General features: G+C 38.4%; 1 protein-coding gene across 1 annotated transcript; it reads left to right on the top strand.

Moving 5' to 3' along the window:
- The first annotated feature begins 272 nt into the window (after positions 1–272).
- LOC122289246 (zinc finger BED domain-containing protein RICESLEEPER 2-like) lies at positions 273–1,583 on the top strand. Its single transcript, XM_043096223.1, has one exon. It carries the CDS (start codon positions 273–275, stop codon positions 1,581–1,583), a length of 1,311 nt encoding a protein of 436 aa, XP_042952157.1.
- Positions 1,584–12,464: the final 10,881 nt, after the last annotated feature.

The raw sequence follows: 12,464 nt of genomic DNA, 5'->3' as shown, positions 1-12,464 counted from the left end.
TAAAACTTCTCGCTCAAGTTCTACCACTACATTACGTAGGCACCTGCTGACTTGTTTGCCATACATGGGGTCTAAGAAAAAACAAAAAGTCTTAGCAGTTGAGTCTAAGGAGGCAGATGGTGCCTTCACTGTCTCAAACTTTACCTATGATCGTAATAGGGTCCGAGAGCTTGCCTCTCATATGATACTTTACCATGAATATCCATTCTCTTTAATGGAACATGTGGTATTTAATAGATTCATGAGTGCAAACACTCCATATTGGGAAAAAAATGTCTCGGGCTGCTGCAAAAAAAGAATGCATGAGAACTTATGAGAATGGAAAGACAAAGTTAAGGGCTTTGCTTAAACATGTGAATAAGGTTCATATCACAACTGACATGTGGACTTCTTGTCAAAAACTTTCATATATGGTAGTGATATGTCATTTTATCGACTCTGATTGGCACCTTCAGAGGCATGTCTTGAACTTTTGTAATGTGCCACCTCCACATACTGGCCTTCTTATTGATGATACTTTAGAAAAGTGTTTCCAAAATTGGAGTATTGATAATAAAATTAGTTCAATTACTGTTGACAATGCTAGTTCTAATGATGTTGCCATTCGTATCTTGAAAGATTATTTTAGATTGAAGAAAACATTGTCTGTAAGTGGCCAACTGTTTCATGTACGTTGTTGTGCACATATAACAATTTTACTTGTACAGTATAGACTTGGGGAGATTAGGGATATTGTTGATTGTGTTAGAGATGGTATAAAATATCTGGTAGCATCAGAGAGTAGGCTAAAACAGTTTAGTGAAATTGCAAAACAGTTACAATTGCCCTCAAAGAAACTGATTTTAGATGTGCCTACAAGATGGAACAACACTTATTTAATGTTGGATTCTGCAATTCAATTCAAAGAAGTTTTTCCTAGATATGGTGATAGAGATAGATGTTTTGAATGGGTTCCAACTGTTGAAGAGTGGGGGCAAGTTGAAAATGTTTGTCAACTATTAGCTATTTTCAATGAAGTCACCAATATTGTATCTGGAAGTGATTACCCAACAACAAACTTATTTCTTTCTGAAGTTTGGAGAATGAAGGACATCTTAGGTAAGAAGAGTAGAGATGAGAATGAGTACATGAAATCAATGGTAAGAAAAATGAGTGCTAAGTTTGACAAATATTGGGGGGAGTGTAATCTATTAATGTCAATTGCTGCGGTGTTGGATCCTAGATTAAAAATGGTCCTGATCCAGTTTTGTTTTCCTTTAATTTATCACGGGCTGGAGGCTGCTAAGAATATTGATCATGTCTCTGCTATGTTGCTTGAGTTATATAATGAGTATGTTCATGAATACAATTCAACTCTTGAGGCACAAAGAGAGCAGGATAATGCTCGAATGAATGTATCTGGTTCTTCCTCAAGTGTTAGGACTGGGAGAAGCATGCAGAGTGGCCAGTCATTATTTAAATCTTTTGTTAGAAGTGTTGATACCATGCAGCCTAGTAAATCAAAACTGGACAATTATTTAGAGGAGAGCCTTTATATTTGTGAAAAGGGTTCAGATGCAAGTTTTGATGCCTTGGAATGGTAGAAAACAAATAGTCTCAAGTTTTAAACTTTGTCCAAACTGGCCCGAGATATTTTGGCTACTCCAATTACCACAGTTAGCTCAGAATCAACATTAAGCGCAGGAGGTGGAGTCATTGATCCTCATAGAGCTTCATTGAAGACTGAAACTATCCAGATGTTGTTATGTAGGTCTGATTTGGTTAGAGCACTCTATGGGCTTAAAAGATCATCCACAAATTCTGTAAGTGTATTTTATTTATTTAAATTGCCTATTGCTATTATACTATATTATACTTACTATTATTAATTTATTCACAAAAATACTAACTACTATTTTTTTCTTGTCAATAGATGGATGTTTCATCAGAAATTCATATTCCCTTGCCACAGCAATAGGCCCATACAAACTTACATTTTGTTTTTTGAGCATGTTGAAAAAATGGAGCATTTGGGCAGTTTTCTAGTTTTGTCTGTTTTTTTTTTTTGTTTAGTCTATATTATTTGCTATATGATATTTAGACAGTTTACTTTGTAATATTTGGACAATTTGGTTGTTCTATTTGATTTTGTTTGGGATGATATGAGTCATGATAGTTCAGGTAATTTCTAAGTTCTAACTCTCACCATCCAGATTTCCTTAATTTACTTTAAATGGCAAATTAAATTTTGCATTGCAAACATCCGTTGACAATATTACTAAGTTAAAAGTACTTGAGTAATTTTGCAAGGGAATAAAAATTATATTAATGTTTTTTTACTAGATCAGTGTGCAGGTTGTCATGGTGATTTTGTTCAAGTTTGGGAACTTGTTGACTTCTGACATGGTGAACTCCGATTTTGTATAAGTTTGGTAACCTCCTATCATTGTGAATTTCCTAAATTTTGGTAACTGCAATCTGCAGTTAGAAGAATGGGATTAACTTCAAACTTTGGTAACTTGTTGTGAACATCTATTTTGGACACTGCAGTTGGCCATCTATATGTTTGTCTGGCTGATTTTATTGAACTTTGGTAACTTGTTACGAACTTGTAACTTCTTTGGTAACTTATTTGGTAACTGCCAATGGTATGAGAATGAGAGTATTGTGGGCCTGTGGCTGGTAACTGTCTCAAACTGCATTTTGTATCTATTTTGTATTGATATTTTGTGGCTGGTATGAGAGTATTGAGTTTTGAGTATTTTCTATGTGTGTGCCCATTGAAGTTGTCAACTTGTCTACCTCACAGTTTGTTGTCTGGCTGATATGAGTCATGCCTATTGGCTATTGCCTATTGCTGGGTCGTTGTTTTGGATCTGTTCTGTGGTAACTGCATAATGCATTTGGTAACTTGGCTGAATCACTGATGCACATATTTCTATCAGATTTTGGGAACTTGCTGACTTATGTGACTGTCACGATGATATCAGATTTCAAAACTTATCTAAATCCCTAATGCACATATTTATTTATGATATTGCTTGTATAATTGTATTGTGTAACTTGTTAGAGATATGATATTGATTTTTCACGGAAAATTAAGTTTTGCTTTTTCTGTGGGTATCCCTTGACGGTATTGCTAAGTTAATAGTACTTGAGCAAGGGATTAAAAATAACACCAATTTTTTTAGTGTATTAGTGTATGCAGGCCAACAATGTCAAGATTTCTGGCTGGCTCCATGCATGATTCTATGAAGACTGAGGACTTTGTCATTTGACAGCCCATTTTTTGTTTTGAAATATAATGTATATTATTTCATAATTTATTGTTGTAATTAATTTTTTTATTCACTTGTTCCATTAAGATGTAAAATTTCGTCTAATATTGTATCATAAGTCCATAGCCATAATACTCTTAATGTAAATTTGTATTTAATTTGTTATCAGTATTGATGCATTTATTTTAATTTTATAATTTTATATGTTTATATAAATAATTTAATTAGTGGGATTTTGACATAAACGATCCAAGCTCGAGTCGAGCTCGAGTTCATTTCCCTACTATATGAGCCGAGCTCGAACTGGCTCTTAGGCTCGGCTGATAAACCAGCCGAGCCCAAACTCAGCTCGAGTAGTGAACCAGCTGAGCTCGCACACCCCAGGCTCGCTCGAACTCAGCTCGTTTACAGCCCTACTTGACTTAGGAGCCATGTGGCATGGGTTTGATTAATGCGATTGATGGGAGGGTAATGGATGAATTAAAATGATCGAACTTTACAACATTGTTGAATGGGCCCGTTATATTACCAAAGTTGTTTCTTACAAGATTTGGTGTTAGAAGTTGGAAATGCTAGCTGCTTAGGTTTTTAGGGATTTAAAATGGTGGAGACTGAAATATGGTGAGCTAAAAGTCCTTGTACATTTTGACTCTTTTCTTTTATAGACTAACAAAAAATTAAAAATTAAAAAAATTGATTCTTACTTGAAGACTATGAATCTTGCCTTTTCATGCATCGGAAATTTCCATGAGCTATGCATTATCCAATTCAGATTATTTCAATTGGGTAAAATGGTTGACTTGAACCTCACTAGAAATCATATCCAATGAATTTTGCCTTTTCATGCATCTGAAATGTGATAGCATGCTGATACAATCTTATTATCCCTAATTAATCATACACAACTTATGCATATATGTAGGTATCACTATCTGGGAACTTCCTTGCAATAGACATATAAAGATGACATGGTTGATGTGGGTTATGTTATTATGTAGATGAGGTGTTAGCCAGAGAAATCATCAGATGTTAGCTATAGTTTACTTTTGAAATATGGAAAGCTTAAGTTCATAGCAAACAAACAAAACTAGAGAAAGTATTGAGATGTTTTACATTGTAATGTAAACAACAATATAATATGCAGTGTATTGTGTGTGTATATGTATTGATGTCTGTTATTATTTAGTTTATTTTATAAAAATTTTAATGGGCAATAAAAAGTTTAAAATGCCTATATAAAGATATTCATTATATAAAAAATGCCTATAAAAAAAATTAAACATAATGTCTGTTAAAAAAAACCTTTTAAAAAGTGTTAAAGAGTTTTCTTTTTTTTTTTTTGAAAAAATAAAAATAAAAATAAAAAACCTTTTAAAAAGTGTTCAAGTGATATCTTTTTTTTTCTTGAAAAAAAAAATGCCTTTTAAAATGTGCTAAAAGAATTATTTTTTTTTAAGTGTTAAAAATACAATTTTTTAAAAACATGCAAAATAAAAAAGATTATTTTACCCAGATATCCCGGTTACAATCCGAGTATCCAAGTCCAGATCCGATACTTACCAGGGTTTATTTAGGCAGATATCCACCTAATGTTAAAAAGCCAAATCTGTTTTTGGATATTCCCAAATATCTGGATTTGGATCTCGTTGCACAACCCTAGATTCAAGGCAATTGAAAGAGGAGTTTGGGCAACATGTATGTTATCTGAAACCCAAGATAGAGAAGTTATTAAAAAAGGATTTCTAGAAGATGGGAAAAATCTTGACTTGATGGTGAGGAACAAGAGACCCAGTTTAGTTTTCTTAATGGAAACTAAATTAAAAGCTAGTACAACTCAGTTTTTGAAGAAAAAGTTGGGAAATGATGCTTGTTTCATAGTGGATTCAATTGGAAGAAGTGATTGGTAGAAGTGATGGTTTAATGCTACTCTGGAAACAAGGATTGAAAGTTGAAATTATAAACTATTGTCAAAGGCACATTAACATGTGGATTACTGAAGAGGATGATGGTTTAAGATGAATGTTAACGGGATTTTTTTGCCATCTAAAGGCTAGTAAAAGGAAAGAGGTTTGGGACATGCTAACTTCCTTTGGACCCTCTACTAATGTAAGGTGGTGTGCTAGGAGATTTCAATGAGATCCTTACTCAGCAAGAAAAATAAGGGAGTAGACCAAGGAATGAATCCCTTACGAAAAACTTTCAATTGGCTCTAGTAAATAGTCATCTTTTTAACATGGGTTGGAGTGGAGAAAATTTTACTTGGCGTAATAATCACAGTGATGAAAGATTTACCAAGGAGTGATTGGATAGGGTTGTAGCTAACTCAAGATGGGCTGATTTATTTGAGGAAAAAAGAGTGGAAAGACTTACTACAATTAGTTCAGATCATTAACCCATCATATCAGGACTTAGTTGTATTTTTGTTCATTCTTATTGTTTTTATTTCATTTGTTGTATCTCACGTGATACTCACATGCATAGAATTTATTCATGTACTATAAATTGCTACTGTATATGCAAATGAATTGAATTGATTTTCCCTTTCTTCCATAAGGCTCTTTCTTCATTTTGCTCTGCTAGGGTTTCTAATTCTCTAGCATCCGTTTTGTGTTTCTTTACATTTTGCATGGTATCAGACATTTTTTCTTCTCGAATTGCTTCCATGGCTCCATCTCATAAATCCGTTTATGAGGATACTAATTATCCGTACTTTATTCATCCTAGCGACAGTTTTGGTGTCCTTTTGGTTACTCAGCCTCTTATCGGAGAAAACTACCGTCCGTGGTCTCGATCAATGTCCATAGCTCTCTCTGCGAAGAATAAGCTTGGATTTGTTGATGGATCTCTGCCTAAGCCTTTGGCTCCTACGAATTATCTTCTTAATTTGTGGCTCCACTACAACAATATAACGATATCTTCAATTTTTTGTCTTATACTAATCTTTCTTCTTCCCATGAATCTTTTTTCATTTACATTTCTACCAATACTGAACTTGAGTTCTATCATCAAGCTGTCAATCACTCTCATTGGAGAGATGTCATGTCAGTTGAGATTGCAACCTTGGAACTTAATAACACTTGGACTGTTACTTCTTTACTTTTGGTAAGAAGCCTATCAGCTGTAAATGGGTTTATAAGATTAAATGTGATGCTGATGGTTCCATTGAAAGATATAAGGCAAGGCTAGTTGTCAAGGGATATACCCAAACTGAAGGATTGGATTATTGTGAAACATTTTCTCTTGCTGCTAAAATGGCAACTGTTAAATCTCTTTTGGCCATTGCTGCTATGAAAGGTTAGCATCTTACACAGCTTGATGTTAATAATGATTTTCTGTAGGGAGATTTATTTGAAGAAGTATACATGGTTCTACCCCCTCGATTTCATGCCAAAGGGAGCTCCCAAGTTTGCAAGTTGAACAAATCACTCCATGGTTTGAAACAAGCCTCACAGTAGTGGTTTTCTAAGTTTTCAACTTGTATACTTAGCATAGTTTTTCAACAATCCAAAGTTGATTATTCGTTTTTTACAAAGACTGAGGGTTCATCCTTTATTGTCCTCCTTGTCTATGTTGATGATATTGTGACGCCTCCAAATCTCCACGCATGGACACGGGGAAGTCAAGACGTCCCGATGGTGACATCACGGGTCACCATCTTATCGACGAGTGCCAAGTGTGTGTATAACCAACAAATGTGCACAAAAAAACACGTAGCGGATAACAAAGTCATATAACTAAGTACCAAAATTTTCATTGTTTAATACAAAACTGTTCAAAACATACATAATAAAATATTACAAAACACAAATATTGTTTCAAACCAACTATAAAGCATAACTCCAACTCAGAACTCCGGCCATCCTCGGGCTCAGCCTCCTCCTCTTCCTCGAACTCTGCACCAAAATCTACGAAACCAAAAATGGTGCTATAGGTAAGTAAAATCCAAACACCACTAGATAAAAACATATAAAACTCAAACAATATGCATGAAAGAAAAGCTAATGCACATGTCCCATGAAAACCACATTTTTCCACGCACGCCAAAAACCCATTTGGCCCAAAAACATTACCATTAAAACCATTCCTCGCCATTATCCCAGATAATGGCCCAAAACAGGAACCACCATTTTTCCAGAAAATGGATCACATAGCCTCAAAACGAACCTCGCCATTTTCTCAGAAAATGGCCTGTAACCAAAACCATAAAACCAATCCAATTATGCATGCAACATGATCTCCCCTAGGGATCATCCGCACACTCTGGCTCTGTGCCACACCGCAGGTAACGTCTACGCGTGTGACACCTAAACGAGCGATGCCCAATACTCACGCCCAGCGCGTCCCTGGCTAGGCCATCCTCTAGTCCCCGCCACTCTAGGGACCACAGAGTCGACACGATAGCGTTACCGTATCGTGCGATCCGGTCGTCGGCTTGTGACAACGCAGGGGATGTCACTCAGTATTATTCACTCCCGAGTGACCAAAGGAGCTCCACCGAGATAATGCCCCATCCCGGCTTGGGGTCGTGATACACACGCACCCGAAAATCCATTTACGCCAACAAAACATGATTTTCTCAATTAAAAAATAAAATGCACATGTAATGCATGCCTCAATGCACAAAACAACCAACCAATCACAAATCAACAAATCAAGCAACTCCGTCCTCAATCCATCTGACCCCCGAACTCCTCGGACTCAGTCCGGAATCAACCAACCAATAGCAAATATTTATTGTAAGAGCAAAATATATTTAAATCTAAAAGTAGAGTTTGGAAAATACTTACAGCGCTATAAGGTATTTTTTGAAAGCTCGCGGCGTTTCAAACAGCGGAGGAAAAGCAACGTAACAGTGTATTTTACACTGTTGTTGTGGGTAATAAATTACCCACTTTCAAACGGGGACAAACCAAGACATGAAATTGATAGGAAATGGCCTTGAGATGTTTATGAAGCTAAAGGAAGTGAGTTTTGGCTGTGGGTAGCGGTGGAAACGGCGGTGGAAGGCCAAAAAGGGACTAAATGGAGATGAGCTCGTAGGAGCTGCTCCAGTAACGGATCGGAGCCGAAATTAGGTGGGTTAGGTCGGCAAGAGGTAGGGGAAGAAGCTGTGAAGAGGTGGTGGCCAAAGGTGGAACGACGGCACTGGAAAAGCTCAAAAACCGTGTGGCTTGGAGGAGCTTGTGGTGGCTAACGGTGGCTTAGATGGAGGTGAAACTTGGTGGGGATGTTCACCGGTGGAAGGGGAAGAAAACTAGGCGGGTGGTTTAGGCCATGCCGCCGACGAGCGGCGGTTATGGGCTAAGAAAGCAACCGGCAATAGAGAGAAAAGGGAGGGCTAGTGCCGTGACTTCCAGCCGTGCGTGGCAGCTAACGGCTGGACGGATGGCTCTGAAAATTGGTGGGGATGATCACTGGTGGGAGGGGAAGATTTTGGTGGGGGTGGTGTACTACACGAAAGCCGGAGGGCGGCGGTCTGGGCTGGTCAACGGGCGACGACGGGAAGGGGAGAAAAGGAGCGTTCGGGCATGCGGGGAGAGAAGAGGAAAAGAAGAAGAAAAAGAAAGAAAGAAGAAGGAAAGAAAAGGAAAAAGGAAAAAGGAAAAAGGGAAAAAGAAAAAAGAGAAAAGAAATGAAATGAGGTCCAATCCTCACTCCGGAATCCAAAAACTGACTCGCCGAAAATGATTTCAAAAACAGTAAAACAACTAAAATAAATTAAACACAACGTCGAATAAATCAAAACTAATTTAAAATACAATAATTTAAAATAAATAAACCAATATATTAATTAAATTAAAAACACTCATTCAGTGAAAATACACGTAAAAACGGGTCATCACATCCTCCCCCCTTAAAAACAAATTTCATCCTCGAAATTTACAAGATCAAACACCAACTTGAAGCAAACCACATAATTCCACTGAGATCAAGCTTAAGAAACATACCATCATTACTCAAACAAGTAGGGGTACTGCTCCCTCATGTTCGCTACTCGCTCCCAAGAGAAATCTTGAACTAACGAATCTCCCCATGCCACCTTAACCAAAGGTATCATCTTGGACCTCAACTGTTGCTCTTTCCAATCCATGATTTGTGACGGAACAACCTCATAGGTAAGGTCCGGTTGCACCTGAATACTCTCTGGGTCGACAAAGCGCAGCTCTTGTTGACCAAAACTCTTCTTCAAGGATGATACATGGAAGACATCATGAATATCCCCAAAATATTCTGGCAAAGTAACTCTATAGGCGACGGACCCTATCTTCTCCAAAATCTGAAAAGGGCTGACATACCTCAGATCCAGTTTCCTCTTCTTACCAAAATGCTTAACTCCTTTCATGGGAGAGACTTTGAGATAAACCCACTCACCTTCTTCAAAAGATAACTCTCTCCTCCTGATATCAGCGTAGCTTTTCTGACGATTCTGAGCTGCCGCCATTTTATCCCTGATGATCCGAACTTGGCTTTGCATCTTTTGAATTATTTCGGGCCCAATTATCTCATTCTCCCCAACTTCATCCCAACACAAAGGCGATCTGCACTTCCTCCCATAGAGAGCTTCATAAGGAGCCATCTGAATGGTCGCATGAAAGCTGTTATTATACGCAAATTCTATGAGTGACAAGTGATTTTCCCAACTCCCTTGAAATTCCATGACACATGCTCGCAACATGTCTTCAAGGGTCTGAATGGTGCACTCTGATTGGTCATCCGTCTGCGGGTGGTATGCAGTACTGAACTTCAACTTAGTACCCAATGCTGCCTGCAAACTTTTTCAAAACTAAGACATGAACCTTGGGTCCCGATCCGACACAATACTCTTCAGTATACCGTGCAGCCGCACTATCTCTTTCACGTACAAGCATGTCAACTTACCCAAGGAATCAGTGTTATTAACAGGCAAGAAATGAGCACTCTTCGTTAACCGGTCAACAATCACCCAAATCAAATTCTTCCCACTATGAGTCCTCGGCAAGCCCACTACAAAGTCCATCGTGATGTCATCCCATTTCCACTCAAGAATAGGGAGACGTTGGAGCATACATGCGGGTCTTTGAAGCTCGGCCTTAACTTGACGGCATGTGTGGCATTTTTCGATATACAAGGCAATATCCTTCTTAATTCCATCCCACCAATAATTTTTCTTCAAGTCCCGGTACATCTTCGTACTGCCAAGATGAACAGAATAAGGGGCTGCATGAGCTTCTGCTATGATCCGCTCCTTGAATTCTGAATCTTTGGAGACCACTCTACGATCTCAGAACTGAAGTATTACATCTTTATCCATACTATAATGCAATGGCCCTCGAGATTTTCTAACTCTTTTTTTGATATCCAGCAGCTTCGGATCCTTCCTTTGAAGAGTCTTCAATTCCTCAAAATTAGCCACTCGAATATTAAGAATTGAAGATAATATTTCCTCTTGCTATGAACTCTCAACAAGGAGTCTTCTCATCCCGCAAAGTAAAAAATCCAATTCTGACGACTCAGCTTCATATTCCAAGTACGATTTTTGGCTCAAAGCATCAGCCTTCCCCGGATGATACTTGATCTCGCACTAGTAGTCACTGATTAGCTCTAGCCATAGCCTCTGCCTCATGTTTAGATTTTTCTAAGAAAACAAGTGCTTCAAGCTCTTGTGATCGGTGTATACTTCACAAGCTTCCCCATACAAAAAGTGCCGCCAGATCTTGAGAGCAAAAACAATCGCAGCCAATTCCAAATCGTGCGTCGGATAATTCTTCTCATGATCCTTTAGCTGACGGGATGCATAAGCAACAACCCACCCTTCCTGCATAAGGACACAACCCAATCCAAATTTAGACGCATCGCTGAAGACTACGAATGGCTTATGCGGTTCTGGAAGTGCCAACACTGGTGCAGTCGTCAACCTGTTCTTCAATTCTTCGAAGCTTCTCTCACACTTATCTGACCAAACAAATTCTGCATTATTTCTAGTCAACGCTGTGAGAGGTCCGGATAGGCGAGCAAAACCCTCCACAAATCTTCGGTAATATCCGGCAAGTCCCAAGAAACTCCGGATCTCATGCACTGTCGTCGGACACTATCATGACAAAATGGCTTCCACCTTACTAGGATCAACAGCTACTCCATCTCGGGAAATCACATGCCCAAGAAATCTGACTTCCTCTAACCAGAATTCACACTTGCTGAGCTTGGCATACAACTGGTGTTCTCTCAATTTCCCAAGAACTAGACAAAGATGATAAACATGCTCTTCAACATCTCAGGAATAAATCAGAATATCATCAATGAATACTACCACAAAGAAATCCAAGTAAGGCCTAAATACCCGATTCATTAAATCCATGAAAGCAGCAGGGGCATTGGCTAACCCAAACGGCATCACCTTAAATTCATAACGCCCATATCTCGACCTAAAAGCAGTTTTGGGCACATCCTTGTCTCTTATCCTCAACTGGTAGTATCCTGACCTCAAATCAATCTTCGAGGACACAGCTGCTCCTTGAAGCTGATCAAATAAATCATCTATCTGTGGGAGAGGATATTTATTCTTGATGGTCACCTTATTTAATTCCCGATAATCAATGCACATACGGAGGGTTCCATCTTTCTTTTTAAAGAACAGCACTGGTGCACCCCACGGCGAAGTACTTGGCTGAATGAACCCCTTATCTACCAGCTCTTGCAACTGAGTCTTCAACTCTTTTAATTCAGCCGGTGCCATGCGGTAAGGAGCTTTATGTACAAGAGCTGCTCCAGGTTCCAAGTCTATAACAAACTCCATTTCACGAACAGGGGGTAGCCCAGGCAAGTCTTCCACAAACACATCCAGAAATTCCTCCACAATGGGAATGTCTACCAAAGACTTCTTCTCAGATGGCGTAGACACCATCTGGACTAAGAAGACATCTGCTCCCCATACAATCTCTCTTCTTGCTTGAATTGTTGATATAATTACCGGCTTTTCTTTTAGCTTACTCCTTGCAAATTCTAGACAATCACCATCTGGAAGTTGAAAGCTAATTACCCGACTTCTGCAATTAATACTCGTAGAATATCGGTATAGCCAATCTATCCCAAGGATGATATCAAAACCCAACAGCTTGAACACCACCAAATCAGCATCCAAGAACCTTCCATCAAAATTTAATGGGCAACCCAAAGCAACCTTGGAACACCACACCATTTCACCATTGGGTAGAGCCACTACCAATGAGT

This window comes from Carya illinoinensis, chromosome 12 (assembly GCF_018687715.1).
Source record: "Carya illinoinensis cultivar Pawnee chromosome 12, C.illinoinensisPawnee_v1, whole genome shotgun sequence".
In the NCBI taxonomy this organism is placed as follows: Eukaryota; Viridiplantae; Streptophyta; class Magnoliopsida; order Fagales; family Juglandaceae; genus Carya; species Carya illinoinensis.
Note: the sequence above shows the minus strand (reverse complement) of the source record. Positions and strands in the feature narration are given on the sequence as shown.

What these genes read in the sequence shown, in the direction of transcription:
- LOC122289246 (XM_043096223.1), top strand. Translation starts at nt 273, where the DNA reads ATGTCTCGGGCTGCTGCAAAAAAAGAATGCATGAGAACTTATGAGAAT.